The 17262-nt window shown below is 34.6% G+C and overlaps 1 protein-coding gene across 2 annotated transcripts in view; it reads right to left on the bottom strand.

Moving 5' to 3' along the window:
* LOC141746695 (sodium channel protein type 2 subunit alpha-like) overlaps positions 1–17262 on the bottom strand; it is a 79565-nt gene that overhangs the window by 30659 nt on the left and 31644 nt on the right. For both annotated transcript variants that reach the window (XM_074595676.1, XM_074595677.1), the window contains 6 exons: positions 15808–16155; positions 13853–13985; positions 10959–11197; positions 7957–8130; positions 6352–6708; positions 3809–4294 (listed from right to left, as the gene is read on the bottom strand). In XM_074595676.1, coding sequence (XP_074451777.1) covers positions 3809–4294; positions 6352–6708; positions 7957–8130; positions 10959–11197; positions 13853–13985; positions 15808–16155 — 1737 coding nt within the window. The remainder of the gene's footprint in view (positions 1–3808; positions 4295–6351; positions 6709–7956; positions 8131–10958; positions 11198–13852; positions 13986–15807; positions 16156–17262) is intronic.

The raw sequence follows: 17262 nt of genomic DNA, 5'->3' as shown, positions 1-17262 counted from the left end.
TCCACCATGCTAACTTTAAAAAGCACTAAATTATCCCCTTTAGTTACTTTTACTTTATTATCTTTAAAGTTAATTATCTCAAGTATCTTTATTTCAGAGCAGAAATCTGTTATTTCTGATGGTTATTTCAGTGGTTATTGCACCTCTATTTTCTGATAGTAGATATTGACAAAATCCTCCTTCAAAGTATCAATGAAATGTTCACTTCTTTCAGGTACTTTCAGCCAACTATTACTCTAAAGTAGTAGGTAACTTTTAAATGTAATAAATGTTATCGTTATGCTTCATTCAAACAGAGACTTCCCCAAATTTTTAGTGATATGTGTTAGAAAGATCTGTTAAGGTCTGGGACTTGCAACCAGGTTCCAGAATAGATTCTTACAGATTTATGAAGTTATTAACTAGCAAATTAATTAGAAAGTGTTTTTATGAAGGGGAGGGGAGAGGGGAGGAAGGAACCAGCCTTCCAAAACAAACTTGGTAGCTAATTATGTACTATAGTATATCTGATAATAAAAATAGGAAAAATTACGATTTGTTCCTCATTCACCTGCAGTTACAATTACTAAGTAATGATCTTCTCTTGGCATGTTCCTCAGGGGCACACAGACCCTGCCCCACTTCTAGCATGACCTGTTATTGCTGATAGACTTTAAATAATTATTCTGCTCTTAATATCAGTGTCAGTCAGTAAAACACCAGAAAAAAAATGATTCATTTCACAGTTCCTGTGCAGATCTAGCTTCCCACAGCTCTGTTGTTAAATAAAAAGTTATTAAAGGGGATACCTCCTGAGGGTATTTTAAGTGCTAAGTATTGCCACAGTTAAGGCAGGGAAAGTTTTGCCCTATCTCGTACCCCTCCTTTTGCAGACCAGGCCTTCTCCTAGGATGCATGTTGTCTCAGTGGTATCCCTTGAGAGGCAAAATAAAGCAAATTATGGTGTACTGTTCTAGAGAGGTAACACTGTGCCAATATACTCTTTGTCTTCCTCAAAAGACAATCAGAAGGCAGTAAAAGATTCAACAGTACTGTTGACTTGATAGATTGGGAATCTTCACAAATTCCTGTCACACATCAGAACATCTGTTCATATAGTACCAAAGAAGCTCGATTTTTATACACACAATAAAAAAGGGACTTTATCCTTTCCCTAAAAATCATCCAGAAGGAATGGAGTAAGGAATTCAGAACAGAAACTGCAGTTAATATAGAATTCACAATTTTCAGGGCACTGGTAAGAAATTCCTATCTTACTAGATACCGTTCACAATATGCAGACTCGCACTGTACAAATACATGTCAAACAGTTGAATGCTAAACAGTTGTGTGTGAGCAGAACTTGAGGGAAGCACTATTGCTCCAGCTTTGCAATGGTAGTGATTATTACATTCTATGGAAATCTTGAGGCTCTGCAGAAGTCCTAAACTTATCCTATCCCCATTGTAAATTTCTCCACAAGTTCTTAATATATACCCCAACCATCATTTACTGGCGGATTTCCCACAGTCATGTGAAATTTTCACTTTCAAATTGCTTGTACAGACTTTTGGATTTGATTTCTCTTCCTGAAGACATACGGATACATCTAAAGTCCATAAAAAACGGCAAGATCCCTTTTGATTTATTATGGTCCTGAAACAACTTCTTAGAGGAATAAAGCATGATACCCGAACCAAGCAAAGATGGGAATGAACAGAGCAATTGACTTGTGAAAGTCACCTTGAAGTTGGTAGCATTCAGAATTTCTCAGCACAACAAGGGCTCTTACTCCATTTTCTTGGGTTGTACTTACATCATATATTCACTTGGAAAGCAGAAGAGCTTCTGCCTTTGCATTGCATTTTGTTTTATTGTCAGCTGTTCTGATAGCATATATGGCAGTACACTATAAATTGAACCATTCAATCTATCTTAAAGAAGAAATAAACAAATAATACCTATGGGGTGACGTTATTTAACTTACATCGCTCCAGCGACACTCTTTACAGTACAAAGCCACAAGCACTGCAGCAGAGAAAGGGGTAAAGACTGCCGGGGGATCAGGAGCCCAGGTGTGGATGGGAACTTCCCAAGCCAGCTCTGCTGCTGAGGCTAACGTGTCACGTAACCACACATTTAACATCTGCACAGCTTATAAGCCTCCCAACTTCCTAATGCATATTACAAGCTTTTTTAAAAGTAACATATTCAGGAAATTTTTAGGCACGTAACTTAATAAGATGAAAAAAGTTACTAGGAAGGCATTTATCACTGTATTTATCAAAACTAACCACAAGGAAAGCAGAAAATTTATAGTAAAATGTCATTTTAAGAATATCAGAATATATGAAAAGACTTAGATGACTTCGCTAAAGGTTCATTGGAAAAGACAATTAATTTTTATTAGATCAGCTTACGTGAAAGATACTTAGCTCTCAGACCCAGAGTCACTTTGAAAGCTTTTTTTTTTATTCTAGTTGATCTCATAAATCATATCGCTTTACACTTCCTGAATCTCTTGTATTCTTAAATTGCATGGATAAGCACTGCAATACTATCTTATAGGTGATCATTGAAAAAATCTTTGTCACATAACTGAGCAACTCAGATGACTGATAGGATATCTTGCTCTTAATCTTACAGTTGTTATGCAGAGTTGTTCTTTGCAGTTGCAAATAAACACACACACTTTATGTTCCCTTATGTTCTTTAGCAAAAACCCCATACTATGATTAACTGGATCGTGGCTTTCCATTAATGTTATGTGGTATAGTTTGGTTATTGCTGAGGAATACAGCATTATTTGCAAATATGGCAGCCGTATAGCGATGATACAGTCATGAACTTTCTTTATGGTAAACAAACTTTTTTGTATTAATGAGTTATCAGACAACATCATAGCATATAACCTAATTGAAAACATATTTACCCATGATTCCTGATCCCTTAAACCTCACAGTTCCTACATTTCTAGTGGCATTGCATAGAATTATATTCTGCTAATGCATTTATTAGCTTGTCATTGATCATTACCCCAACATAAAAAGTTTACCTTGAATACCATTATCACCTCTTCATGATCACTTCTGGTACTTGAGCCACTTATATTTTGAGGCACGTGGCTTCTGATTTTTACACCAACTGCTGTCTCATTGCACAATAACAATAGCATAAGGCTTTCAAGTAAACTGTTTCCACATGCATCTATATTACAAGATTATTCTGCTCTCAAGGATAACTTGAGATACCACATTACCATGACGTTGATTGGTATCTGGATTACTTCAGTTCCGCCAGCCACAGTCTCTGAACCCAAAATCTGTATGAATATTACTCACAAAACTGAATACATCACTGATTTATGATGTCTCTGGGTTCATTTTTACAACTACCCTAGATAGAGAAAAAAAAATATTTCTCCACTTATACTTGATTGCATATGCAAAGCTGCATACTCTTGATTGTTCCTTATCCTTCTGCAATACTCTTATTCCATAAATTCTTGATCACATTACAGGTGCTACAGAAAGAATGCTTTATGAAATGTGTGCTAGTCCTAAAACCTCATAAAATTGTGAAAGATATATTTAAAATTATACATCGTCCAAATGCTAATAAACAGAGTATTAAAGATGTAAACTCTAAGGACTCCCTAGTATGCCATCACCTATGGTACTTTTTTCTTGAATTATAATTACATAAAATAATAAAATATAAAATATATTTACATGGGATAAGACAGTTTTTTAAACAATTCTAAATATGTAATTAAGAACTATGTAAATGCATGGCTACAATTTAATCATTAAGATACAAAAAATCATACCTGTTTGCTTTCTTCCATATCAGATTCGCTGCTAAATTCTTCTGTATTTAAATTTTCAAAATCTGATTCTCCAACTGCAATTGGCACTGTCACAGTGAGGCCTGGGTTGTTTATGAATGACATGTAATCGTTTTCATCGATTACATATTTTTCCACACTGCTGCCTGTGCCTACACCACTGGTGGTTCCATTCCCGTCTTTAAGATAATTCAGATCTTTGCTTATTTCAACAGCAGTATGATTGGAAATGCAGCTGTCTTTCTTGTTGTTTAGCTCTTCAAGTGCTTTGATTTCTTCTAAAGCTTTCTGCTTTCTAACGAAGGCTTTTTGGATGAACTCCCGTATCTTTTTTTTAACATAATCTATGCCTTTCTGAATCCTTGCCACAGCAATCTGGAGATTGTTCATTTCATTATCATCATCAGTAGCAGCAAGGTTGTCTGAACTAAATGAGCTCAACAGCAAGGCCAGAAACAGGTTCAATACCTAAAAGATGAGAGAATACAGCTGTACAGTAAATACATACATATAAGAAGTGAGTATTTTTACAGGATACTGTCAAATAGCACACAATGTTTTGAAAAACAACATTCACTGATTTTAGACAACCACTTAGCACCTTAAATTACAAAATATCTCCTTATTTGTTTTGATCAGTATTCACTCAGAAGATGAAAGCAGACAAGCTAATACATAATTATTTTAAACTTTTTTGGTCTTTGTTTGAAGCAGCATGGTTGCTTAGACTATAAAATAAAAAAAAGTTACAAAAATTCTAGCTATACACATTCATCAGAGGTTTGAAAGGCCTCTGTCTAAATCACTTAAAATCACTGGAATTTAAGTAGAATTAAACATGGTTCGTAAAATTAGATGGGTTTCTATGATGCAGGTATTTTAGAAACTTGTATCAGTTAATGCTATAATAACCTACTTACACTTTCAAACTACTGTTTGGAAGATTATACCATGAGACTGCGATTTTTTGTTAATTCTGGGCTTGTCCCTTAAATTACATAAAGCTTGTCATAAAAGGATAAAAGGAGTATTTAAAAATTAATTTTACACTTTAATCCCTATTATTTATAATAATCCTATGTTGTTTGTAATTGGATTTTTTTTTCCTTTTTCACTTGGCAAAAAGTGAAAATTTTGTTTGCTCTTAATTTAAAAATGAAATGGATTTCTTTCATCAGCAGGCAACAATCTTCACACCAGTGTTGCCTGAGGGCTGTGGTTTATTGCCTCAGAATTCAAACATCATTACTCTCGTTTTAATATAATCTCCTATAAACTGTGGCTATATCACTAAAGCTTACAAGCAATTAAATCATTTCATACTTTCGGTCTGATATACCACCAGGCATCAAAAGTTGTCATGATACGGCAAAATGGCATAAACAAACTTCCCCATAGTTAACTGTGTTAGGTCTCTCATTTGTACTCTCTATGAGATTTAATTCTGCAGACTTTCACAATTCCAGAAAAGAACCCTGAAGGTAAAAAGACACTTGGAAGAAAGAAGACAATATGAATCTGAAACAGTATTTCTATGTTGAAGCTAATACTAAAAAAAATAGTCGAGTAGGTTACTGATCATAAATAACTTTCTGGAGCTCTGCACTTTTCTGCTGATATAATGCCAAGATTGCAAGGTCATGTGAACAACTAGGACACGAACAATTTGAATTCTATTTTATAAAAATTTAAATCACATTAAAATATATCACTAAAGGAAGAGAATTTTGTCAAGTAACAAAATACGGTTTTTATGCATATCAATCATAATGAACTGCAAAGGTCAACAGTAAAAGAAACTTAAAGTAAAAGTGTAAATGATGCATTCCAATTATAATCCTGATTTCTAAGAGTTTCTCACCAATGAAATATGTACATATTGAACCTTTGGTATTTTAACTTGTCATCTGAAATGAAAAATTCTCTATAAAGGTTTCTTCTATAGTTTTGAGTTAGAAACTTTCAATCGTATTTTTAGAATGTCCAATCACTCTGTATTTCGTTTTTGTTTTTTACACCTAAACACGCCAAAAAGTTCAGTACTTAAATTCAAGTGATTCTATATAAGAAAATCTACAATATACTTTATTTTCATTAAGTCAGAAGTATTAGTGTTGGAATTAGCTGTAATGGGTGTAAGAAAGTCTTAGATTTTTTTCCTCCAAAGAAGAAGCTGCCCAGGAGCTGGTGCAGCATAAGCTTTATTATTTCAAGAGCAGTTAGGAAGACATTTGGATTTAAACAGCACCTCTCAATTAGCTGCAGCACTCCCACGATAGGGTGTTTGATTTGACATTTTGATGTATTCCCTAATTCCTGGACCCATAGTGAGAGTACTTCAGTGTATGGAAATGAGTGAAAAGGGGGAGAAGGGAAGCATCATATATTTTTACCCAGAATCTAGCACATTCAGATTTATTGTTTAATTCTAAACAGAAGTATGACAAACATTCTCATTGCCTAGCTGTAAGTTATGTACATTTTGCATCAGAGTTAATGTTCAAAAATTTTTCATCATCACGTACCACTAGGTTTCCAATCACCATGACCAGCATGAAAACAATAAGGCACATGGTTTGGCCTGCAACCTCCATGCAGTCCCACATCGTTTCTATCCATTCTCCACACAGCACTCGAAATACAATCAAGAAAGAGTGGAAAAAGTCATGCATGTGCCAGCGTGGAAGCACACAATCACTGGAGATCTTGCAGACACATTCCTTGTAGCTTTTCCCAAACAGCTGCATCCCAACCACAGCGAAAATGAAGACAATGATGGCCAGCACCAGGGTCAGGTTCCCCAAAGCCCCCACTGAGTTGCCAATAATCTTAATCAGCATATTTAGAGTTGGCCAAGATTTTGCTAATTTAAAAACTCGAAGCTGAAAAACAAAAAGGCAGAGGAATCATTAGTTTTAGTTATGAAATAGAAGCTAGGTCCAAGTTGTTTATCAGAGCATATCAGTTTCTGTAGATTAATTTGTTCTTCAGTAGGAACACATTATTATTTTAATGGAAAGCAGGGAGCATGGAGTTTGGTGGGTGCCTAAACTGCAGTGTTCAGCATTTCATCTTAGTGATAACACATAGAAAAAAACCCATAATTTCTGTTTGCACCACGTTTGATTTTAATATTTTCGAACATCCACTTACAGATGATTACCAAACAATTCTTAAAGACATTTGAGAACTTTTTACTATTTTCACCATCTTTGCTACACCCTCTTTGCTGGCTTGGTTACACGTTTCCCTCAGCACCACATTAGGTCTTCCAGGCTTAGTTAGAGGACAATTTGTGAAGCAACAATTTGATGCTGATATTGTGATGTCATTCAAATCATAAACACTAACTTAAAAATAATATTCAGTAATCAAATTATGGCATGTGAAGTTGGGTACCATTGCAACTGGTGCTAATAAACTAAGTCATGACTTCCTCCTCTATATATCAGGAAGTAACCTAGGTTTTCAAGTAATGTGATAACTATTACTTTTAAATCATGAATTGTGCCTCCAGTAAACATACCTGTAAATTAGTTTGTGTACAATACTATTTGCTATAAAAAAGTCATTTCTAATATAAGCTCAGTAATATTTCAATTTAAGTGTTATCCTAAAGTCAGACTGTTATGACTCTTTGTTATATGTAATGGAGTTACTAAATGTTTATTTTTGGTGCCATTAAAATAAATGTTGTGAAGAGAGGATCTACTTTGGGGGTTTATGAGTAACACAAAGTAATGTTCACAATATAAAGAGTAAAATGTTACGATTCTTTATGCTGGTGGCAATATGTATGTTTTTACAGATATTCAGCTTTGATGAATCTTAATGAAATCAGCACAATGAAGATTTACAAAATCTCAAAAGGTAGCAGTTAGTCTTATGCTGGCAAAGGATATCAGTAGGATAGCATATGAATAGGATAATTTGATACCAAAAGATATCAAAGGATATCAATTGACAAACACCTTAAACTTGTACTTATCAAATATGGCTTGCGAGTTAGACATATATGAAAAACAGTGTGAGTCAATTTAAGTATATAATATATCTTTACAATACTGGTAATTATTACAGACATGCAGTGAAACAATTGCACGCAAATATTTCATTAGCAAGGTATTTACCAATCTGAATGACCGAAGAACAGATAATCCTTCAACATTTGCAAGACCAAGCTCCATTAAACTAAGGCTAACAATAATGCCATCAAAAATATTCCAGCCTTCTTGGAAATAATAATAAGGGTCCATGGCAATTATCTTTAGTACCATTTCTGCTGTGAATATCCCAGTGAATACCTAAAACAAAATGTAATTAATGAGTTGAGTTGTTACGAGAAATTTATATAGCTGAGTAAATTTTTCTCATCCGGTTTGAGTTCTCATACCTGTTACTTGTACCTGTTATTATAAAAACCAGCTGATTGCTATCTCCAAATGCCATCGAAGTATTTCTAAACACTGAAAACTGATAATTAATAACAAATTACTAAATCACGACAGATATAGGGGGGCAGAGGTTTGATACGCCTATAAAAAGCTATTTACCAACCAGTCAGCAGCTCAGCTCCAGTTCAGATTTGACACCTGCTGGACTATCCATCCAGCAGACGATGTGATATGATCCAGTGTTTTCAGTCCTGTTTCTAGAGAATAGTCCCAGTAAAGCAAAAGAAGACTTGACAGCATTTTTTCACCCTTGCTCACAGTCTAAACAGAAGTGTTAGAAGAACACTCTCTCTCTAAGGTCTGTCTTTTAGGTCAGAGGGTGGAATAGACAGGGGAAGTTGGAGTTTCTTACACTGGGCTTTTTGTAAAGATATAGAGGTTTCACACACAGCTACTATTCCACCTGATAGCTATTTCCTGTTGGGAAAAATAACTTCATGGTGACAATGCTCTTTGAAATATTTGGAACTGGCAAATGTGGAATTACCAATGCTTCTTAGTGTTTTAGAGTCCAGTAGTTAACCCAGCATTTTCTTGTTACGAGTAGTGATCAGTGGTTTGTGCAGCATAATAAAGATGTTTTGGAGCATAATGCAAAATGCCTAAAAATATATGAATATTCTGCACAACACTCAAAGGATATGCTAGATGATCCAAAAGTCTACTAAAGTACACCAAAGTACTCTGCCATTGCCTTGTGACAGTTCTTTACACAGCTTGTTCTCAGTCCTCCTTCAGCAAGTTTTATGGAAGCAAAGCTGACTTTTTACAATCCTATATAACTACACTCACGATTACCTTTCAATTTAAGAAGATTAGGAGGTGGATATAATGCTGGGGAAACATTCACGATTGCCAAAATGTAAATATTAACATTTTAAAATGTGTATACTTTGGAGAAACTAGAAATACAGCAAGAAACACTATCCTATTAATTTGATATATAAGAGACGTTACCATATAGTCAGAAGAATGTAAGAGATATTGCTATGTACAGTAAAGAGAACGCAACAAAGAAGATTATTCTTGACAAAACTCATATTTGTCAAAATAATTGAAAAAAAAAAAAGAAGAATATTTCATTTTAAAATATTTCCTTCACAAAATAACCCATTCCATCCACAAACTTTTTCTTGAGCATAACTGCATCTGCAAATAGGCAAAACCCCCCATTTTAACAGAAGTAAACTCAAGTTTTCTTATAATTACTTAGGACTTTTGAATACTGGATGAATTTTAGTATTATGAAAATGAATCACTGTGTCGTAGAACTATTTCTTCCTTCTCATTAAAATGCTACAGAAAAGGCAGAGTCATATTTGTCATATTTAATTTATCATCAAACAGACCGTGATGTCACAAGCAAAGAGTAAATTAACATATTTTGAATGGAAATCACAAAATTAAGGTTAATAGACAAATACAGTGAGGAACAGAGAATTTAATTGAAACCAGCAGGAGTTGTATTCACTGCATATATATAGTCCTAATTGAGGATACTGGATTGTTATAAAGGTAGTTAAAAATATGACTTTTACTAGGCTAAAAAAAAAATTGTATGGGAAAAGGCAGAAGACCTTGTAAGTATAAATGATTGGAAAGAAATAATTTCAACAATATGACAGACCAACATTTTAAAATACAATATTCTGTAATCTGTGATGAATATAAGAATATGCTAGCAATTAAATCTTCGTCCAGGAGAAAGGAAACCTTAATGCACACAAGAACGCAAGTCATAGAAGGATGTATTACCAGTATAAGGAAGATGTTCAGATTTTAAAACATACTCTGACTGAGAAATATATTACTGCTCCATTTAAATAGTAGCAGACTTTTCAAAACTAATCTTTTTGAGTGATTAGTTCAGAACACTTGGTTGGTTTTGATTTTCAGGACTGCATGCTGTGTGAGTCAATCCAGACCTCTCCTGCGTAAACTATGGTAGTTATGTGACCTAGCGAAAAATTAAAAATGTATGAATCTTCTGAAACAAACATTTGCAAGGTTCAGTCCTCTGCTTCCTGAGGCTCAGGAGAGAAACACACAAGAACACGTAAGTGTTATGCCACATTTAGGTATCTGTTTAGAAAAGGAATTATATGTAACCCTAAATGTCTGGATCAGGTTAAAATCAGGAAAGGCACTACTAATAAACTTACAGATAGAAGGTGCTTTTTGTTAGAGAATAAATCAAAATCTTCTAGTTTATTATGTATTTTTTAGTTACCTAAAGTGGCAAGGACTTACTGCTAACAAGAAATATGCCTTTCTTAGAAATGTACTTTCACTGTAGTGTAACTGCAAAAAATTCAAAGAGAAATTACGACATCTGAATATTTCATCAATTTCTTACAGAAGAAATTTTTTTTCTGTGATGGAATACCAGTACCATGGTAAAAATTAGATAAGCTACTTTAACATTTTATAGAAAAAACCCAGAATCCAGTGAAGAATGCACTTCCACACATATTCAGTTTTTTAATTATAGTATTTACAAAAGAGGTTGATGAAAGTTAAAGGCTCCAGCAAAAATCACTTTATCTATGAAAATCATATATATGGTTTCTAAACTGATTATAAAAACCAACCTGGAATAAATTTATAATCAATGTAATGCATTTCTTCTTTTAGAAAAGGGTATTTTTACACCACGTACTGCATGACAAACCACTTACCAGGTTCCCCACAGAAAGGACACTGCTAAACTGTTCTGTCATTGGGTAATGTTCCATGGCCATAAATAAGGTGTTTAAAACAATGCAAATAGTTATAGCAAGATCAACAAATGGATCCATCACAACTAAATTGACGACGTGTTTTACTTTTAACCATGGGCTCCAGCAATCCCAGATCAAGAAAGTATTTGCAAATCTGTACCAGCATGGTGGGCATTTCTGTCTGGATTCTTCAAGCTCTGAAAAAAAATAGGAAACAAGTAACAAATAATGAATATTCCCTTTATACCCTTTGGAAGTTCTTGTTTAAAATATGTAAAAAGATTAAAGCATTCAAATAAACAGCTCACGCTAACACGGGATTTCCCTCACCTATATTTTAGCCATCTTAAAGTTAACCATCTAATTTATTTAAGCTCCTCTACAACCAGTGGACAGTCAAGTTATCTCTGAAGAGTGAATCATCTCAGACATCTATCTAAACAGAGAAATGTGTTTGTCTCTTTCCCATGACAGTAGGGAGAGTCTAGACAGTCTAGTCTAGTCTAGTTGACTTGCTTACAGCAGATGCCTTAATTTTGGATATTAAAAGTTAACATGACTCCATTGTCAGTGAGCTGATGTATATGATTTGTATAAGCTTCATAAAACATAAAATTTTTTTGTTAAGTATGTAACATGCATACATGTTTTGATTTCAGGTACTAAAAGTATTACGTTTGCCACTACACTGAACCAGTACAATATCGTAACAGATCAATGACTCAGTGAGCATACTTATCATTACTTATTTAAGTCAATATTTTTAATATACAGAATGTCTGTTTTCTCATTTTAAAAATTATCATTTAACTTTTTTGAAAATTTCTTGTACAGTTGCAGTGTCTATTAATTGCAAAACAGGACAACAATGTTAATATTAGCAGAACAACTCTGCTCTCAATTAGAATCTTTACCAACTATTTTTTCTTCCATTTCACTGTCTATATTGTCAAAGTTACAGAAGAATAGTAACTTCCACTGAGTTAATAATAGCAAGGATGAATGCCTAATGTGATGGGAAGTTTGAGGACAGGCCAGAAAGAAGATTGATATTTACTTAAGTGAGATATACTTTGACTACAAAATATGTAAGAAACGGACACAATAGTTTCAATAACATTTCTGTATAGTAGCATCAACCCAAATCTGAAATCTGACAGTTTTCAGACATACAGGGAGGTGCTAGTTTTCCTCAGAGCACAGAGAGGTCTCCATCACCATAACACTTATGGGTGATATTGCTAAAATACAAACATGTCATTTTACAGCATTTGCTAATAAGGATTTAGTGCTAAACTCTCCACTTCGAGGACCAGTGGATTGCTTTTTGCCGCTAATATTGTCATATATGGGTGGAATTACAGGAAGTTAAAGGGCAGTTGCCACAGCTCTCAAACTCATTGAAACTAACAAGCTCTCCCGCTACATCGGACTGTCACCTCCATGCAGAGAAAGGTATCATAAGTAGCGAGAGTCTTCTATAATCTTTATAAACCATAACAAAGACAGTGCTTCCAAAGGAATATATGCATTGGGTGGAATAATCAAATTTATGAACATGTAGTGCAGAACGCTGAAAGGTAGGATGGGAATGGCCTTGGGTAAAATTGGCCACTCACACTGGCCGCTGAGTTGGCACAGAAGACTCCACTGCTTGCACTTAGCAACTTCTGAAATAATGGACACCAGATGTGGGTAAGGAGGTGCCTTATCAGGACAATACAATTTACATTGACATATTTCTGGCCAGAAAAACAGAAGGACAAACTATTTAGCTGGAGGAAGAGAGCAGCACCCTCTAAGGAGATATCTTCTCTACCTGGGAGGAGAACTAAGAATTACACACCAAAAATCAAGAGGTACCAACAGTTTACTCTTGCACTAAAGTAGGAAGAGGTACTCAGAAAGATACATGTTTGCGAGAATGGTTTGTGAATACTTCTAGAAGACAATGAACAATATGAACTTTGTATTTCTGAACTACAACTAGTTTGGGATCTATTTGTTTACCTGAGAGCAAAGGGCTTCAGAACACACTTCACAAAGTATATTTCAATTCTTAAAGTAATCTTAAGGGCACTGTAAATTTTCTTGATATTTTATTGTCCTTTTAGAATATGTGTTGCAGGACATCTGCAGGGTTTGTCTGACTATAACAGCTATCACACTGTGCCAGTATCCAGCAGATAGATCTTTTAAGCTTATGAAAATATTTTAATGGCATATGTATGAAGTGTGAGCATACTCAGTTTCCGTTAAATAAGCAAAACTGTTACAACAATGTATGTTTTTTTCATATAGCAAATACATTATTTTTTAATCTTTGATATCTTAGAAAGTTTAAGAAATGCTTAAGGAAGGCAGTTCACGTGCATTGACATGGGTTGATTACAGTTGGTTGTTTTCTTTAAAACTATCATTTTCATTCCCATTTCCAGTTGTCTATCCCTGTATTTTAAGTCTAAGGGAAATGATTGTTCTAGCACATCACTGCCTTTATCATAGCAATTCCTGTGTATCTTAATTGATTTTTCCTGTTAATGTCTTATAGGAAGAAAATCCCTGTATTCTCTGTTTGAGGCTCAGGCAGTCCCCTAGCTATGACTATTTTGTCTCCGTTAGTCCACTCAATAGAGTAATATTTTGGAAGGTGCCATGAAAAATAAATGACTAACCATTTAGAATGCGTACGTGATCGTAGAAATGCTCAAAAGCCTTTTGTATCTGATGTTCAGAGATTTCACATGGCCAGTTTTACATTTACAAAGGAGATTATGTAAATAATTGCTCTGTACATGTAGTTAGCAGAAATTCACTGAACTGCCTGTCAGATAAAATGCATCAAATAATACCTTCCATTGTGTTTGTAAGTATGCTGGCTATACTCATTGCTCTCTGTCTTGCAGCAGAATCTTCCAGCATTTCCATGGAAATTTGATAAGAACTCAGTCTTCTTTTTCTTATTTCTGTTTCTGTAGTGGTGCCCTGTAAATGAAATACTGTGGAATTAAACCATCCTTTTCAACAGCCAACTAACAATATTTACTGTATAAATATTGTAGTGATAATCAAAATGAGCTTTGTGCAGCATACTAGACTTTTCTTACACACTGAAGGTTTCTGTGTAATTTCCTGTAGGAATTTCTTTATTCTTTATTGAGGAACTCCATGGGAATTTTGTACAGTGCTAGGAATAATCAACTGGGGGACACAATACCAAAGCAATGTGGGACCAAAGCTGGTTCTCATTTAAATCACTGAGTGAACAAAATTTTTGCTAGGTATCTTTTTGCTAGTGATTATTATTATTCTTCCAAGGAAAAATGATCAAAGTTGAAACCTGTCACATTAATTTCCAGTAGCTAGTCATGTCAAATAATTAAAGTGCGAGTACAGAAAGAAGTGAACTATTATTGAAGAAAGTAACTTTGATACGAGAAACATGAGTATAATTCTAGGAATTAATTATCTCTCTAACATTATGTACTGCATTCCTAACCTGATAAGCATGGTTGGAAAATTTTATAGGACAAAAAAATTTCACATCTTTTTTAATATTTCTTATATCTAATTCTCACCCACTGCAATGCTCATACAGGATTTGTGATATATGCTTGCAATGAATGTTTTGTATGGCTTCTAAAGTCTTTTCAAAGCAATAATACCTGGCTCTGATTTAAATGTGCCTAACAGGTCACTACTCAGTAGCATGTAGGTGTCCTTACAGTTGCTTTGCTTTTCTTCTGGAGTGTGACCTAGGGATCTAAACACAGGATTGGGATTAAAAACTTCCTAAATCTTAGTTCCTTCTTACCACTGATTCTGTGATTCATGGAAACCACTCACTCTTTTTCTCATTATTCTGTCCCCATCCAGAAAAAGAATAAAAAAGGCCTGCAGAACTCATAAAGGATTTCAAGGTTATCTTAGTGTGAAGATGAAGAAACATTTTTGAGAGTTCACTAGTCCTGTTTCTTTAAAGAAGACAATTGAGTTAAATGGCTAAATCTTTTTTCAAGTGAATGTATTTCTGAAATAGAACTATATACGCATAACCTTTGAGGTAATCTGATTCAATTTCGGGTATGAAGGTCTATATCAAGATAGGAGAGAAACAAAAATAAAAAGAAATGTGTAAGAGTAATGAAATCTTAATACTTATTTATAGTGAAAATACTTTTCAGGTTAAATACAGTGCCATTATAGCCACCAAGATACCATACTGAATTCCTATTAAAATGCTATGTATGGAAAAGCTTGCTTTTTTTTAAAGTTTGAAAGAACATCTTAGTTTACAGAAGTCTGAAACTGAGACTGAAATGTAATGTAGTTGCAAAGGAACATAGGAACTGTACATCTTTTTCTCATGAAAGTTATGAGAAAAATTTCTTCCAAGATAAATGCAGTAAGGGGTACTTCTATTAACTATCATGGGAACAGTAACTGCATTCTCCTCAATTTTGCAGATGTTTTCCTATACATATTTCCAAGTTATATCCTTCGTTATACATCACATGTCTACCTTTGTTGATGAGGTGAAACAACATACACATTGTCAAATTCAATTTATGGGGTTTTTTTCTTTCTATGTGCAGATCTCTTACTGAAGGATTATCCTGAAAGGGTAATATAATACTTTACTGAGACTCAGACATAGGAGGTTGAGCACTTTTATTCCCTTATGTTCTGTTATTTAGAAACTATTGCAAGTTATTTCTCACAGCTCTAAGAAATGATAAGGCATGCAGTAAGAAAAAATTCTGTGCCAGAGCCAAACTATAATAATTACTGGTTCACTTATAATTACCTCTGGTATAAGCTGACCAGTAGGTGAAGTTAGAGTTGAAGGTCCTCCAACCAAGGAGACAACTCCATTGCAATCCACAGTGCTGTGCATCTTCCCATTTACTGGAAGGGCTGGTACCATTCTAGATGACACACTCGCTTGACTAATATTACTGTTGCGCCGTTCTCCGTGTCGATTTGGAACAAAGAGGGAATCTCTTCTGCTCTCATTGTCTTCAAGAGTGCTGTGCTCATCATCAGCAAAGTCATTTTCTGATCCTATATCCTTTGCGCGACCTCTGAAACTGAAAATGCTTGTTTTGCTGTTGCGCCTTGGTGAGAACAGGGAGCCACGAATACTTAGCAAAGACTGTAAAAGATTTAAAAAAACCCAAACAATAACAGCATTAGAACTGAAGTTTTAAGTTCTTGGCTTTTCAAAGAATAGTTACAGTGCTGGAGGAAGGATAGTCACTATTTCCTTCAAAAGTATCAGTATGTCCAGCAGGGGAATGTGCTCATTAAGGGACCTGAAGTAGAGGGGAAAAATTCTTGTTAAGGAAATGTAGCGAACTGAGGAAATGTGCAAAAGACATGAGTAAGGTTGGACAGTTTTGAGCAGAGAGGGCAGGATGAATTGGTATGGACCCATGACTGTGCTGAAGACAGTTTTCCACATCACTATCAAGGTTTTGCAGGTACTTCTCTTTTATTCCTTCTTCTATTAGAGGACAGAGCTAAAAATCTTTTACTTTTCTTCTCTCATTCCCTGGATTCCTAGGGATAACAACTCATTGTTATCTATTCTGTTTGCTAGAGGCAGAAGTGGTCTTAAGTTTGGTATTAAATTCAGTACTCTAAAACTAGAAGACAGAGGCAACAGCTTGGGGAAGCCCTGGTGGTACAGTGTGAACATGACTAGTAGCACTCGGGCATAGCACTCTGGGGGCTACAGCAGGCTGCACACCTACCAGAAGGTACCACTTGGCCATCAGGCAGCTCAAAGCAAGCATTCACCAGGGACACAGTTACCTAAACATATCCTCTTACAAATGAGAAAAATAAATCAGTGGTTGTTGGTAATTCATCTTTTAATTACAGGAGAAGCTGGTTAATGGAATGTTCTTCTCCCTTGCTACATATTTTATTAACAGCATTCATGAATAAATAAAATGAGTGCTAATTGTGGAAAAAAGAAACCTTACATTACGCTTTCTTCCGTTCTGCATTTGGACAAATCTTCACATCTTGGTACATCAAAAACTTGGTTTGAGATGATTCTCAATTTTTCACTAGTTTTGCAGGTAGAAAGTACTATATGTAATAGCAGTGGGTTTTATTCCAGGATAATTAAAGGGAAAGTGACACTTTGAGCTTATATTAGTTTATTATTAGTTTTATATTTTTATATATATATATAGTGCTTATATATAGCATTATATAACGAGCTTATATTAATACTGTGAAAACCAAACTG

The sequence above is a fragment of the Larus michahellis genome, chromosome 7 (genome assembly GCF_964199755.1).
Source record: "Larus michahellis chromosome 7, bLarMic1.1, whole genome shotgun sequence".
Lineage (NCBI taxonomy): Eukaryota > Metazoa > Chordata > Aves > Charadriiformes > Laridae > Larus > Larus michahellis.
The sequence above is the reverse complement of the archived record's forward strand: the minus strand, read 5'-3'. Positions and strand labels throughout refer to the sequence as shown.